The sequence below is a fragment of the Mus pahari genome, chromosome 6 (assembly GCF_900095145.1).
Source record: "Mus pahari chromosome 6, PAHARI_EIJ_v1.1, whole genome shotgun sequence".
Taxonomy (NCBI): domain Eukaryota; kingdom Metazoa; phylum Chordata; class Mammalia; order Rodentia; family Muridae; genus Mus; species Mus pahari.
In genome coordinates, this window is record NC_034595.1 from 68890678 (window position 1) to 68902794 (window position 12117).

General features: G+C 46.1%; 1 protein-coding gene across 1 annotated transcript; it reads right to left on the reverse strand.

Annotated features, from left to right (window-relative positions):
• Positions 1–1615: 1615 nt before the first annotated feature.
• On the reverse strand, positions 1616–8546 carry Klf17 (Kruppel like factor 17). Its single transcript, XM_021201121.1, has 3 exons — positions 8428–8546; positions 4143–4938; positions 1616–3065 (listed from the first exon to the last, which is right to left on the reverse strand). Exons 1-3 carry the CDS (start codon positions 8476–8478, stop codon positions 2884–2886), a joined length of 1029 nt encoding a protein of 342 aa, XP_021056780.1. The 5' UTR covers positions 8479–8546; the 3' UTR covers positions 1616–2883.
• Between the last annotated feature and the right edge of the window lie 3571 nt (positions 8547–12117).

The following is a 12117-nucleotide window of genomic DNA, read 5'->3' on the forward strand; positions in this document are numbered from 1 at the left end:
TTTTGGCTCACCTAGTTAACATGCCCAATCAGAATCAGACAACTCGTCCTAATGACAACTCATCCTAATGGAGCTCCCCCTTTTACCTTTATAAACTCATTCGTCTGTGGGCCATGTTTGCCTTCTATCCACAGGTAGTCCTTTGTCTCATGCCCCCTGTCCCCTCCACAAATGCCCCTTCCCCTCCCGTGCCTCTGTTCTCCCTTCCCCCTGTCTCTTTTGTCTTTGTCCTTTATCTCTGCCTTCTGGAGCAAATAAAGCTTTGTGTTGAGAATTTGGTCTTGGGGTATCTTGAGCAAACTCTGAAGCTCCTTACAAGTTACACCCCTCAATCCTTCCCAAACAGTTCCACCAACTGGGGACCAAGCATCCAAGCATTTGAGCCTGTGGATACCATTCTCATTCAGACCACCACAGGAAGAAAGTGAAAAACAATGTGACAAAAAAAAATCCAGACAAAATCTTTGTATTAAAATTTATTGGAGCTCAGACAGAGTAAAAACAGTAACGTCATATAAAACTGACCACTGCATTGTTTAGAGATTGGTTCATATATGATGACAGTAACAGTTACCAAAATCCAAGAGTGGTTTCATCTCTGGAGGCTCAGAGACTCAAATGACTTAAAGTGGGAAGTATGTTGTATCATATGTATGACTGGCCATACCAAGCTAGTTCACAGAGCATTTTCTAACAGCTCTTTCAGTAGCTCTAACCTCTACAGGCAGGGGTCAGCTCTGGTCACTGTTGTTCACCCTTAGCAAATGTTGCTATCAGGAGACAGCTCTCATCTTGCATCCTAACAACTTTGTCTGTTGGTCTCATACATGGTCATGGGGAAGGAGACCAGCTCTGGTCCACTGTTTCCACAGATGGCTTGCCCCAAAGAATAAACTGGCCAATGGGAACAAGAGATTTCTGGTATCCCTAACATCAGTTGCCTGAAGCTCGACACAGAGGCGCCCTTAATCTTTAACATGTCAGAAAATTTGCTTTGCCACAGTTGCTCTGCCTAGTGACCCAGTCAGTGGTCATGCAGAACAGAGCCAGCACAGTCAAGGCTGTTGGGGGCTTGCCCAGGGCCTCAGGGTAAGTCTGGGCTTACACAGAGCATCTGGAACCTGATGGCACTTAACATATTCAAAGTTTTTCCCATGGTCTTTTCTGCTCCTTAACAGGGTTATTTTGCCTCTAACCCCCCAGTGCCCAGTGCAGAGCTCAACCAAGAACACAAGGACATGTCCAGAGAATGAGGCATGGGTTTGACTGTGACATACCTTTGAGGTCTTTTGTTCCTAGTACATCCTTTAGCTGTCCCTCAGCACCTCAAGTCCTGTGTTGTGGAGGCTTGTGAGCTGACTCTTGAGAACTTGCCAGGGACCACTACACCTAGCTAGGCCGAACATGGTCCTTTAAGCCTAGGATGGCATCACCTTCCTATAGTCAGTACTTGGCACAGGACTGAACCTAAGTCTGTAGAATATCTTTAGAAGGTGCCAGGTCTTAAGGAAGAGACCCACTTTGCAGGGAAGACATGATACTTGGGATCGGACTCTGCTACTGGCTTGGGCATGACCAAGTTCCTTTTTACTTCCTTTTCTTTCTTTTTTTTTTCTTTCTCCCTTCTTTTCAATTTAATCTTTGAGCCCCCCACGGGGTTCTTTATATTAGCTTCATGCTCAGTAAAATGGCCAAGTTTATATAGAAATTCTAGATGACCAGGATAGCTACTGCCCCTCAAAACCAGAAAGCTGGGCAGGAGAGGCAACCTGAAGCCAGCTGGGTGGTTTAACTCCAGAACTTTCCAGGCAAATACAGGAAAGCTGCTAGTCAGCCTAGGCTACATACTGTAACCTGTGTCGAAGGTGCTTGCTGCCAAGGCTGACAGCCTGAGTTCAATCCCAGGGACCTACAGTAAAGATCCTGGACTCTAAGTTGTCTCTGACCTCTGCACATGTGTGTATAATGACAATCTGCCACCTGAAGTTACTAGGGGTTTGTCCTCAACCCTCCTATTCCCCAGGCCATCTAAATGGCCTATACACTTTTATTTGGGATATTCAAAGCCAAGGTATAAGAAGGAGATCAAGTGAAGGGGAAAGAATGGGAAGTGGCCCAAGGCAACAGTTCCAAGATGGCCAACCTTGAAGATGCAGGCATGGCCACTGGCTGCTTAGGTCTCCCCACAGGTTGTGCCATCAGCGAGACGATGTCTTGCAACAATTCATGGGGGCTGGGGGAAAGAGATTTGCTGCCTGCCTCTCTCCTATCTCCCATTCATATTAGTCTCCTCACAAGGCTCGGTTTGGGTGGACCCATGAAATGCCAGATGCCATGTCTTGAAATGGGCATTCTGTCCCAAGAGTGGGGGGAAGAGACAAACTCTGGGCATGTGGACAGTGAGGCCAGGGAGAATCTGATGTAATACACATTATATGTCCAGATGTTCCAGCACTGAGATGTGAAAAGCATAGAGTTCAAAGACCTTTCCCATGGTCTGGCCCTGGAAACTGTGGAAGACCCAGGGAGAGAACGTGGGGTTTTGTGGAACAATCATGAGAGAGCTTCATGCTTGGGGTTGACAGGAGATAAAAGCTTTCTAGTAAATTCTATCTCTGGCTCTGCCTTCTCATCTGGCAGAAGTCAGTAATCTCTGAGAGGGGAGGGGACCAGACTTGGAGAAATGCATGGTGACGTCCAGAGCTTCATGTGGGCTTCCCCACCACTTCCTGTCTCCATCTGAACCTTCACCTTCCCAGAGATGATCTGGTCTTGGGCAACTGAATCTTGGGTTAGAGACTAGAGGGAAGAGCTGAAGCTCCGGACTGTCTGTCTGTCTGTCTCATCTGTCTGTCCGTTGTTGGCTTGAGGTTGCAGGAAGTCTTACTTGGGCAGATGCGTTCTTTTGTGCTGCCTGAGATGGTCAGATCGCATGAACTCTCGATTGCACTCATCGCATTTATGTGGTCGATATCTGGTATGGATCCGTTTGTGTCGTCCAAGCTCATCGGAGCGGAAGAACTTCCACGCACAGCCGTTCCAGTCACATACGTAAGGCTTCTCACCTGGGGAAAGATGGGGGGGGGGGAAGAGTTAAATTAGGTAAAAAAAAGCCACAGGATGGGAAAGGAAGACCAGTGGGAGGCAAAGGCCACTAGATGAGACTGCAGGACTGTGGGTCAGGAGGGCTTGGCTCCAAGCTTGGAAGAGAAGGAAAGTCCTAAGCAACTACAAATCAGTGGTCCCGCGTTAAATAATAAATAAATAAATAAATAAATAAATAAATAAATAAATAAATAAAAAGCCTTGACAGCTGGCTCAGGAGTTAGAGTTGTGGGTTTGGTATAATGCTGCTTGTATTATGTTAATCCAGGACCCCAAAATTTCATGAGAATCCACACATTTGCAGTAAGACACTGAGGAAATCCTGCCCCCAGTTGGTTTTGATTGGTATATAAAGTTGCTGGCAGTTAATGGCTGGGCAGAGAGACAGAGATGGGACTTTCAGGATTCCCAGGCAAGGGACCAAAGGAGGAGGAGAAATCAGCCATGCGGGAGAAGAAAAAGAGGAGACACCATGGGGGACAGAGCATAGCTGCCATGCAGGAGCTATGGGATATACCTGAGAGGGCCGCACAGCTACATCCGGGGAAGCCAAGATAGAATATTCTTTCTAGTAAGTAATAACTCGGGAATATTCAAAGGAGGTAGATTGGCCACATGAAGGTTTAGGAAGTGGCCCAACTATTGAGCTTTTTAAGGCATATAAAAATGTAAAGGCTGTATGTGTTTTTCACTAAGGAACCCAGAACATTGGGGTGGGCATTGAGGAGCACCACCACTGGCAGTGTCAACTGAGTAGCATTAACTGGGGACTGCTACAGTTAAAAGTACTTGTTGCTCTTGCAGGACCCACTTTCGACTCCCAGCACCAACATATGGTGGCTCACAACCATCTATAATTCCAGTTTCATCCAGGAGATCCAAGCCTTCTTCTGGTCTCTGTGGGCCCCTGGCATGCATGTGGTACAAAGACATTCATAAAAGCAAAAACACTCATTCACATAATAAAATACATCTATGAACTGTCTAGGGAGAACTAAGATCCCTATATCCCTTTCTCCACCCAACACCTCATTCACCTGTGTGTTTGCGTTGGTGACTCACAAGGTGAGAGCGCTTGGTATAAGCTTTTCCACAGTTGTCGTATGAGCAGACGTAAGGCCTTGAAACTGGTGACTGTCTCCTGGTTGCCCCTCTTGAAGTACTGGGGGGGCTCTCTGCCCCCTGTGGAGCAGGTGTGGGCTGCTCACATACGAAAGGTTCTTCCCGGACATTTGACTCGGTCACAAGTGAATCTTGGGAGTCTAAAGGTAGCAATTGTTGGAACCCAGCTGGGAGCCTCTCCGGATTGCAGGGATTTAGGGAGTGCAACATCTGATTCATAAACGGAGCCACAGAATGGGTCCCAGTGGAAGCCATGCCTGGGACCAACAATATTCCATGTTTTAAAGAGCCCGTGGTGGCAGGTACTGTTGGAGGCATAGAATAAGGTATTGCTGGGACACTGTTATGGGCCATCACTGAGACTCCACGGGAACTTGGCAGGCCACCATGAGGCATCAGATTCTTATTGAAGGAAATGGTCAGAGTACCTGAACTTAGGACTGGCATCACGTGGGATCCCCTCCCAATCGATCTCTGACAATGATTCTGGGAAGGTATAGGAGCCAGCTGGGAGGGGCACCTCACGCCATGCTCAGGTATCGACCTAATGAGCTGTGATTCCCATTCTCTCTCATTACATCTGAACTCCTCAGCTGACGCCACATAGGACCTCATCATCTCTGCTAAGTATTGAGTGGCTGGTGGCTGATGAAATCCGCTGTTTCCAGAAGGCACGGGCATATTCGATACTGGCACCAACATCTCATTATCCTACAAGAAAAGCCATGTGAGAACAAACTCCCCTTTGCTCCACTTCTAAGCTCCACACATTTCTTACCCTGACCCCCAGGATAGGCCAATGGTTAACTGACCATGGCTTCCCACAAGGAGCTCGACAGGCTAAGAGTCTGCTCTGCATTCTTAACCTCAGGCTGGCTGAGACCCTCTGTGTAGCCCAGGGGGTTACTTACTTTGAGTAATCCTCCTGCTGCTAAGTGCTAAGGTTTACAGGCATGAGTTACCATACCTGACAAATGGTTCGCTCACCAAGGGACCTTGTTGGTTTTGCTTATGTAGCCGTTGTAGTACTTGGATCTTTGGAGGTAGCATCCCATCCGGAACTGCTCATCACTTTATTAGAATTTTGTCTGACTATGGAGCTTACCATATAGCTGTCAGGTTACAGCCTACACCAGCACTGGTAGATTGTGAAGACCAGAGCTAGGAAGGTACTTCTATGGATCAAGCATTTACCACACAAACTCAGTTCCAATTCATGTAGAGCCGGGCTCAATAATAATAAAAGCATCTCTTATCCCATGCCATATACACTGGTAAACAACCAAAACTAGGCCCTGTCTCAAACAACTGGAAGGCAAGGAATAACATGCAATAGTGTCCTTTGACCTCCTCATGCATGCTTATATTCACATAGAAAGGCACATACATGATAGGCACACAAATAAAACCTCTTGGCTGGGTGTGTTGAGACACGTCTTTAATCTCAGCATTCAGGAGGCAGAGGCTGGCAGATCTCTGCATTCCAGGATAGCCAGGGTTACAGAAAGAAACCTTGTCAACAACAAAACAACAACAACAACAACAACAACAAAACAAACCAAAAAAACAGGGCTAGAGAAATGGCTCAGAGGTTAAGAGCACTGACTGCTCTTCCAGAGGTCCTGAGTTCAATTCCCAGCCATGTGTAATGGGATCTGATGCCCTCTTCTGGTGTGTCTGACAGCTACAGTGTACTCACATACATAAAATAAATAAGTTTAAAAAATATAAAAATCTTCTGGGCGTGGTGGCGCACGCCTTTAATCCCAGCACTTGGGAGGCAGAGGCAGGCAGATTTCTGAGTTCGAGGCCAGCCTGGTCTACAAAGTGAGCTCCAGGACAGCCAGGGCTATACAGAGAAACCCTGTCTCGAAAAAAAAAAATCATAAACCTGAAATTTATATAATACTATATACAAAGCATGATGTCACAACACCAACTGTACTTTTGAACTTAAGCAGTGTACACCAACATCCCTGAAAACCATGAAGAAAATAGTTATAGGATATATACAAAAGAAATTGTTATAAATCTTAACAGAATTAATAGTATTTTGGCAAGCTGGGTACATGGCAGGCAGATCTGTTTGTGGGTTAAGGGTCAGCCTGGTTCTCATAGTAAATTCCAGACCAATAAGGGGCTATAGAGATTCTAAAAAAATAATTGTCTGTGGAGGCACATTTTTAAACTTAGGAAGGGAACCAGAGACATGAAATACACCCTTAGTTAAGGACTTAGTGGTAGTTTTTAAGGTTGCTGAGGTAAGGGGAGTCATTTGTATAAATTGTACTGGTAAATTATTCATGATTTAGTAAATAACCCCAAAACCTACAGGCATCTACAAAAACTCAGTGGGTTCCTAAAAATATAAAGAGCAAGATATAACCATTTAAACTCAGTGTGCATGAGAGTAGGAATCGGAGGTGGTAAGAGGGGAATATGGGATGAATATGCTCAATATGCATTATACATGTGTAAAATATGCCATTGCACGGCTAGCAGTCAATATAGATCAAAGTAGACTTGTGCCTGAGCTGGAGTAAGACTTATAGGGAGGCTGGGTGTTGGGTGCAAGCGTTTAGTCTCTGCACTCGTGAGGTAGAGCCACACGTGTGTCTGTGAGTTAAGAGGCTAGCCTGCTCTACATAATGAATCCAGGGTAGCCAGCCTATAGAGAGACTGTCTCAAAAAAGTTTGTGGAGGATTATTTCCGGGGTGTCTGGCCTCATCCCATCAGGAGTGGCCCTCTATTCCCCAGATACTTTCCACCAGTCCTGGTTCCAATTCCAAAATAACTCCCCATGTTCAGATTCTCCCTCTGTACCGTTAGGGCTCACTATTTAAACCCTCACCTGGATCGTCACAATAGCTTTCTAATTATTACCTTCAAGTGAGCCTCCCTATCCTCTAAGAGCACATTTGGAGGGGGTGGTTGAGTTAGAGGCTTTAATATTTCTGTTATTAAAAACAGATGTGGTGACACACACCTTTACTGTTTTATTTTTTTTTGGTTTTTTGAGACAGGGTTTCTCTGTGTAGCCCTGGCTGTCCTGGAACTCACTCCGTAGACCAGGCTGGCCTCAAACTCAGAAATCCTCCCTCTGCCTCCCAAGTGCTGGGATTAAAGGCGTGTGCCACTGCCTGGCAACACACCTTTAATCCCACCAAAAATTAAACTTTACATAACGGCACACCTTTAATCCCACCACTTGGAAGGCAGAGGCAGGCCAGTCTCTGAGCTTGAGGCTCTGGTCTACTTAGCCCAGCACAGGAGAGGACTACCTAGAGACCTGGTCTCAAGATAAGAAAAGAATTAAATTTTAAAAAATGGCATGGTGACTCACACTTTTAATCCCAGCACTCTGGAAGCAGAGGCAGGTAGACCTGAGTATGAGGCCAGCCTGGTCTACAGAGAAAGTTCCAAGACAGCCAGGGCTACACAGAAAAAAACATCTTTCAACCTCCCCCCTACCCGACTCCCCAAAAGAAACTACCAGTGCAGTCTGGTGAAGGATTCCAATAAATAAATTTCCTCCCCAACATTCCGGCAGTACACAAGTCCGTCCCTACAATCGCTCTCAGATCCTTGGTCTACCGAGTTTTCTAGGGCAGCCAGGGCTACACAGAGACACCATCTTTCGAGACAGGGTTTCTCTGTATAGCCCTGGCTGTCCTGGAACTCATTCTGTAAACCAGGCTGGCCTCGAACTCAGAAATCCGCCTGCCTCTGCCTCCCAAGTGCTGGGATTAAAGGTGTGCGCCACCACTGCCCGGCAACACCATCTTTAAACTCCCCTCCTCCCTCCGAAAAAAAAAAAAAAAAAAAAAAAAAAAAAGGTAACCCAAGAACTATCAATTGAGTTTGGCAAGGGGCTCCAATTAATAAGTTTTTCCTCCCCACCCCTCGCTTGGTACACAAACTCCTCTCTATAAAGTTCAGCTGAACCCTTCCCCCTTCACCACCCAACACAGACTCTAACGCTTGCTTTTAAAACATACTTGACTAACTAAACAAGCCTCCCTTGGGCTTTGCCTCTCCCCCCCCCCCCCCACAGGCCAAGGTGCAGGCTGAACAGGAGGGAGAACACATTGGGAGGTTTGGGGAGCTAAAATATGACAAGCTCGCCCCCCCCCCCGCCCATCCCCACCCTCCATTCTCCGCCAACACCTGCGCCACCTTAGGGTGGACCCGAGACTCACCATGGGAGGCTGGTGCATAGCCTGCTCCTTATCCTTATCGTCCTGCTCCATGTCTGCTGAGACCCAAGTTGAGAACAAACGGGAGGCTGCCGTCACAGGAGTGGGTCCCAACACCACTACGCCATAATCCCACAATGGCTGCATGGAGCTTTTATTTGCCTCTGAGCACTGGGCGGAGTCAAGGCCACACCCACCCAGTCCCCTCCCAACTCAGCATCCATGCTATCCCACAACTCTGTAGGCCTTACACCTGCAGGGTCCGAGAAACCACTGAACGTTAGCACTTCCCCCCACCCCCATTTTTATTGGTTATTATTTTATTTATGGACATTTCAAATGTTATTGCCCTGCCCCAGTTTCCCCTCCACAAGCCCCCTATCCCCTCCCTCGTCTGCCCTTCTCTACCTAGGCCCTCTAACCTACAGTTTTGAGCAACTGTTTGACGCAAAGGGGTGTTGGGAAAGCCGCGATCTGAGACTTCAGTCAAGCCAGCCTCTGTGATCTCAGCGGAGAAAGAGAAGACGGCACGGGCAGGGTGCACAGCCTCTGTAGACAGAAGAGATGCCATCATCCCTCCAAACCAACACAGTAGGTTTTCACAGGGCAGGACCGATGCTTCCCTCTGAGGAGCACCTCTGTCCTTACTCCATGCAAAGTGAAGTCCAGATGCCCACACCGTACAACGTAGACATCCCACAGTATTAACCATACCCGATGTGGGGGCACTGATTCTCTGTAACTCCAGTTCTAGGAGATTGGACACCCTCTTCTGACTGCCTTGGGTACCAGACTTGAACACGGTGAACATGCATGCATGTAGGCAGAGCACTCATACCATGAAAATACATGTTAAACAATGTATTTATTTTGGAGAGAAATAAGGCAAGCAGACAGATCTCTGAATTCAAGACCATCCCAATCTATATATTGAGTTCCTGAATGGCCAGACTCCATCTCAAAATTAAAATTAAGTTAGTAATATAATATACCTTTGCATCTGGGCATAGTGGCACACATTTGTAATCCCAATGTAAAGATGGGAGGATGCTGAGTACAGGAACAGTCTGGGCAGTGAGGACAGTAAGACTGTCCCTGCAAAAACAAAAAAAAAAAAAAAAAAAAACAAAAAAAAAACAACCAAAAAAACAGCAAACCACTAGCAAAACCAGTGTGTGTGTGTGTGTGTGTGTGTGTGTGTGTGTGTGTGTGTGTGAATGACTGTCCTTGGTCAGTGTGTGACATTCTAAGATGATGAGCAGAAATTAGTGCTTTACTGAGTTGATGGGGAGAGGGAACTGGGAGACACTTCCCTGAGTCCCTGGGAGGTGGCTGGTGCCCTTTCCATTTGCAGGGAACACTTACAGAGAGTCACTCTGTCGGAAGCTAATCTGGATGGGATGAAGATATCAGACTTGAAGCTGTGAGGATGAATAGAGAAGGAGAGGGCTGTGGCCACACACCTGGGCCAGGCTTGGCCTGTGAGTGAACAGTTAGGGGAAGCTTTAAGCAACATCTATTTTTCCTTATTGGTCTTGTTCTTATTTGTTTGTTTGTTTGTTTTTCTGTGTAGCCCTGGCTGTCCTGGAACTCACTCTGTAGACCAGGCTTGGCCTTAAACTCAGAATTTCACCTGCCTCAGCCTCCCAAGTGCTGGGATTCAAGGTGTGCACTATCAGGCTCTAGCAAGTTGTTCCCACCCCACCCCCCATTCCCCTGAGAGTCTCACTTTGTAACCCAAGCTAACCTCCAATTCACCCTCCTATGACATGTGGCTGGCATTATTTGCCTGATCAAATCATTTAAACCTTGTTGCTGTCATTGGTGCTGTTGCTTTAAAGGCTTATGCCTTCTATTCTATGCCCTCTGGGAAGAAGAGAAGCCTTTTGTGGTCAAGACCACGGTTTCAGTCTGTCATTCGATTAGGGAGTGAACAAGGAAGAAATAAGCCCTTCGAGGAAATAAGCCCTACTTGTGAATACCTTGAGGATTCTTTGCCTTCCCGGGAATACTAAACCTAAGGACCTTTGTTTTCATTGGCTTACGAAGACTAATAAGAACTTATATAAATCCAATTTTGCCCCCCCCCAAAAAAAACAAAGAAGCTAAACTAATGCTTTAAGTGGGATAAACAAAACAGAAATCATGTCTTGTAGAAGGTGCTAGCAAGAAGTGTTTTGCCAGGTGTGGTGGCACACGCCTTTAATCCCAGCACTCAGGAGGCAGATTTCTGAGTTCGAGGCCAGCCTGGTCTACAAAGTGAGCTACACAGAGAAACCCTGTCTTGAAAAACAAAACAAAACAAACAAAAAATTTTTTGAGCCGGGTGTGGTGGCACATGCCTTTAATCCCAGCACTTGGGAGTCAGAGGCAGGCAGATATATATAGAGATAGAGATAGAGATAGAGATATGCATGTATGAACCCTAACCCTATATATGACATATATCCATGAAGGTCAAACACTTGTACACATAAAATAAAATAAAATAAAATAAAATAGGGGCTGGTGAGATGGCTCAGCGGGTAAGAGCACTGACTGCTCTTCTGAAGGTCCTGAGTTCAAATCCCAGTAACCGTATGGTGGCTCACAACCATCTGTAAAGAGATCTGACACCCTCTTCTGGAGTGTCTGAAGACAGCTACAGTGTACTTACATATAATTAATAAAAAAAAATGTTTAAAAAAATAAATAAAATAAAATAAAATAATAAAATAACTGGTTCTTCGCCTGCTTGACTTTGCATCCTGTTGGTGAAGATGAGGCTGCATCTTGGGGTTCTTGTCCTGTGGTGATTTGAACATAAAGGCCCCCATAGGCTCCTATGTTAGGATACTTGGGCCCCCAGTTGTTGTAGAACTATTTGGAAAGGATTAGGAAGAGTGAGTGGCCTTGGTGGAGGTATGTTTCTGAGGGTGAACTTTGAGGTTCAAAAGCCCACTCCAAGCCCAGAGTTTCTCCCCTCCCTCCCCCACTTCAACTCTCTAATCAAATACAAGCTCTCAGTCAAGTCTCCATTACCACATCTGCCTGCCTCCATCTCCTGTGGGCCTGGAGTTCATACTGCCCTGCTCCAGAGTCGAAGCGTATGAGCTTGGACCTTGACACAAGAAGCAGCCCTTGGTCTTTCCTAATCTTTTTCTCCTTCAGTGTGTTCATTGGTCCCCTCGTGTGACGATGCCTGTTTGTGCTTTTAATATTTGAGTTTCTTGAAAAGAAAAGGTCCTTTTTTTGTGCGTTTGTTTTATTTTTGTCTGTTCAGGTTTTTTAGAAGTAGAATCTTTCTGTATAACCCTAACCTAACCATCTTGGAATTTACTGTGTAGACCAGGCAGGAATAGAAACCCTGACTAAGACAAATTGGTACCAGCATAGTGGGGTATTCCTGTGACAGCCTGACCATGTTTTGGGGAGAACTGTGGAAGGACTTTGGAACTTTGGGCTAGATCCATTCAGTGTTAAGAGCTCTGTGGGATGTTGTGTAGGAGCTTGGAAGATAATGTTGAGAACAGTGCAGAAGATGGAGGCCTGGCTTGTGAAATTTCAGAGGGAAGATTAAAGACTTTTTTCAGGGCCATTGTTATTTTGATTGTGAAGATACTGTGGTTCTGGATAGCTGGGGCTGAAGAATCAGCGGTGATTAACAAGATACCAGAACTAGGGGGCTGGTGAGATGGCTCAGCGGTTAAGAGC

Coding starts and splice junctions, on each gene's coding strand:
- Klf17 (XM_021201121.1), bottom strand. CDS start 8,478: ATGGAGCAGGACGATAAGGATAAGGAGCAGGCTATGCACCAGCCTCCC. Junction 4,939..8,427: donor CTATGCACCAGCCTCCCATG/GTGAGTCTCGGG, acceptor CTTTTCTTGTAG/GATAATGAGATGTTGGTGCC. Junction 3,066..4,142: donor TCACCAACGCAAACACACAG/GTGAATGAGGTG, acceptor ATCTTTCCCCAG/GTGAGAAGCCTTACGTATGT.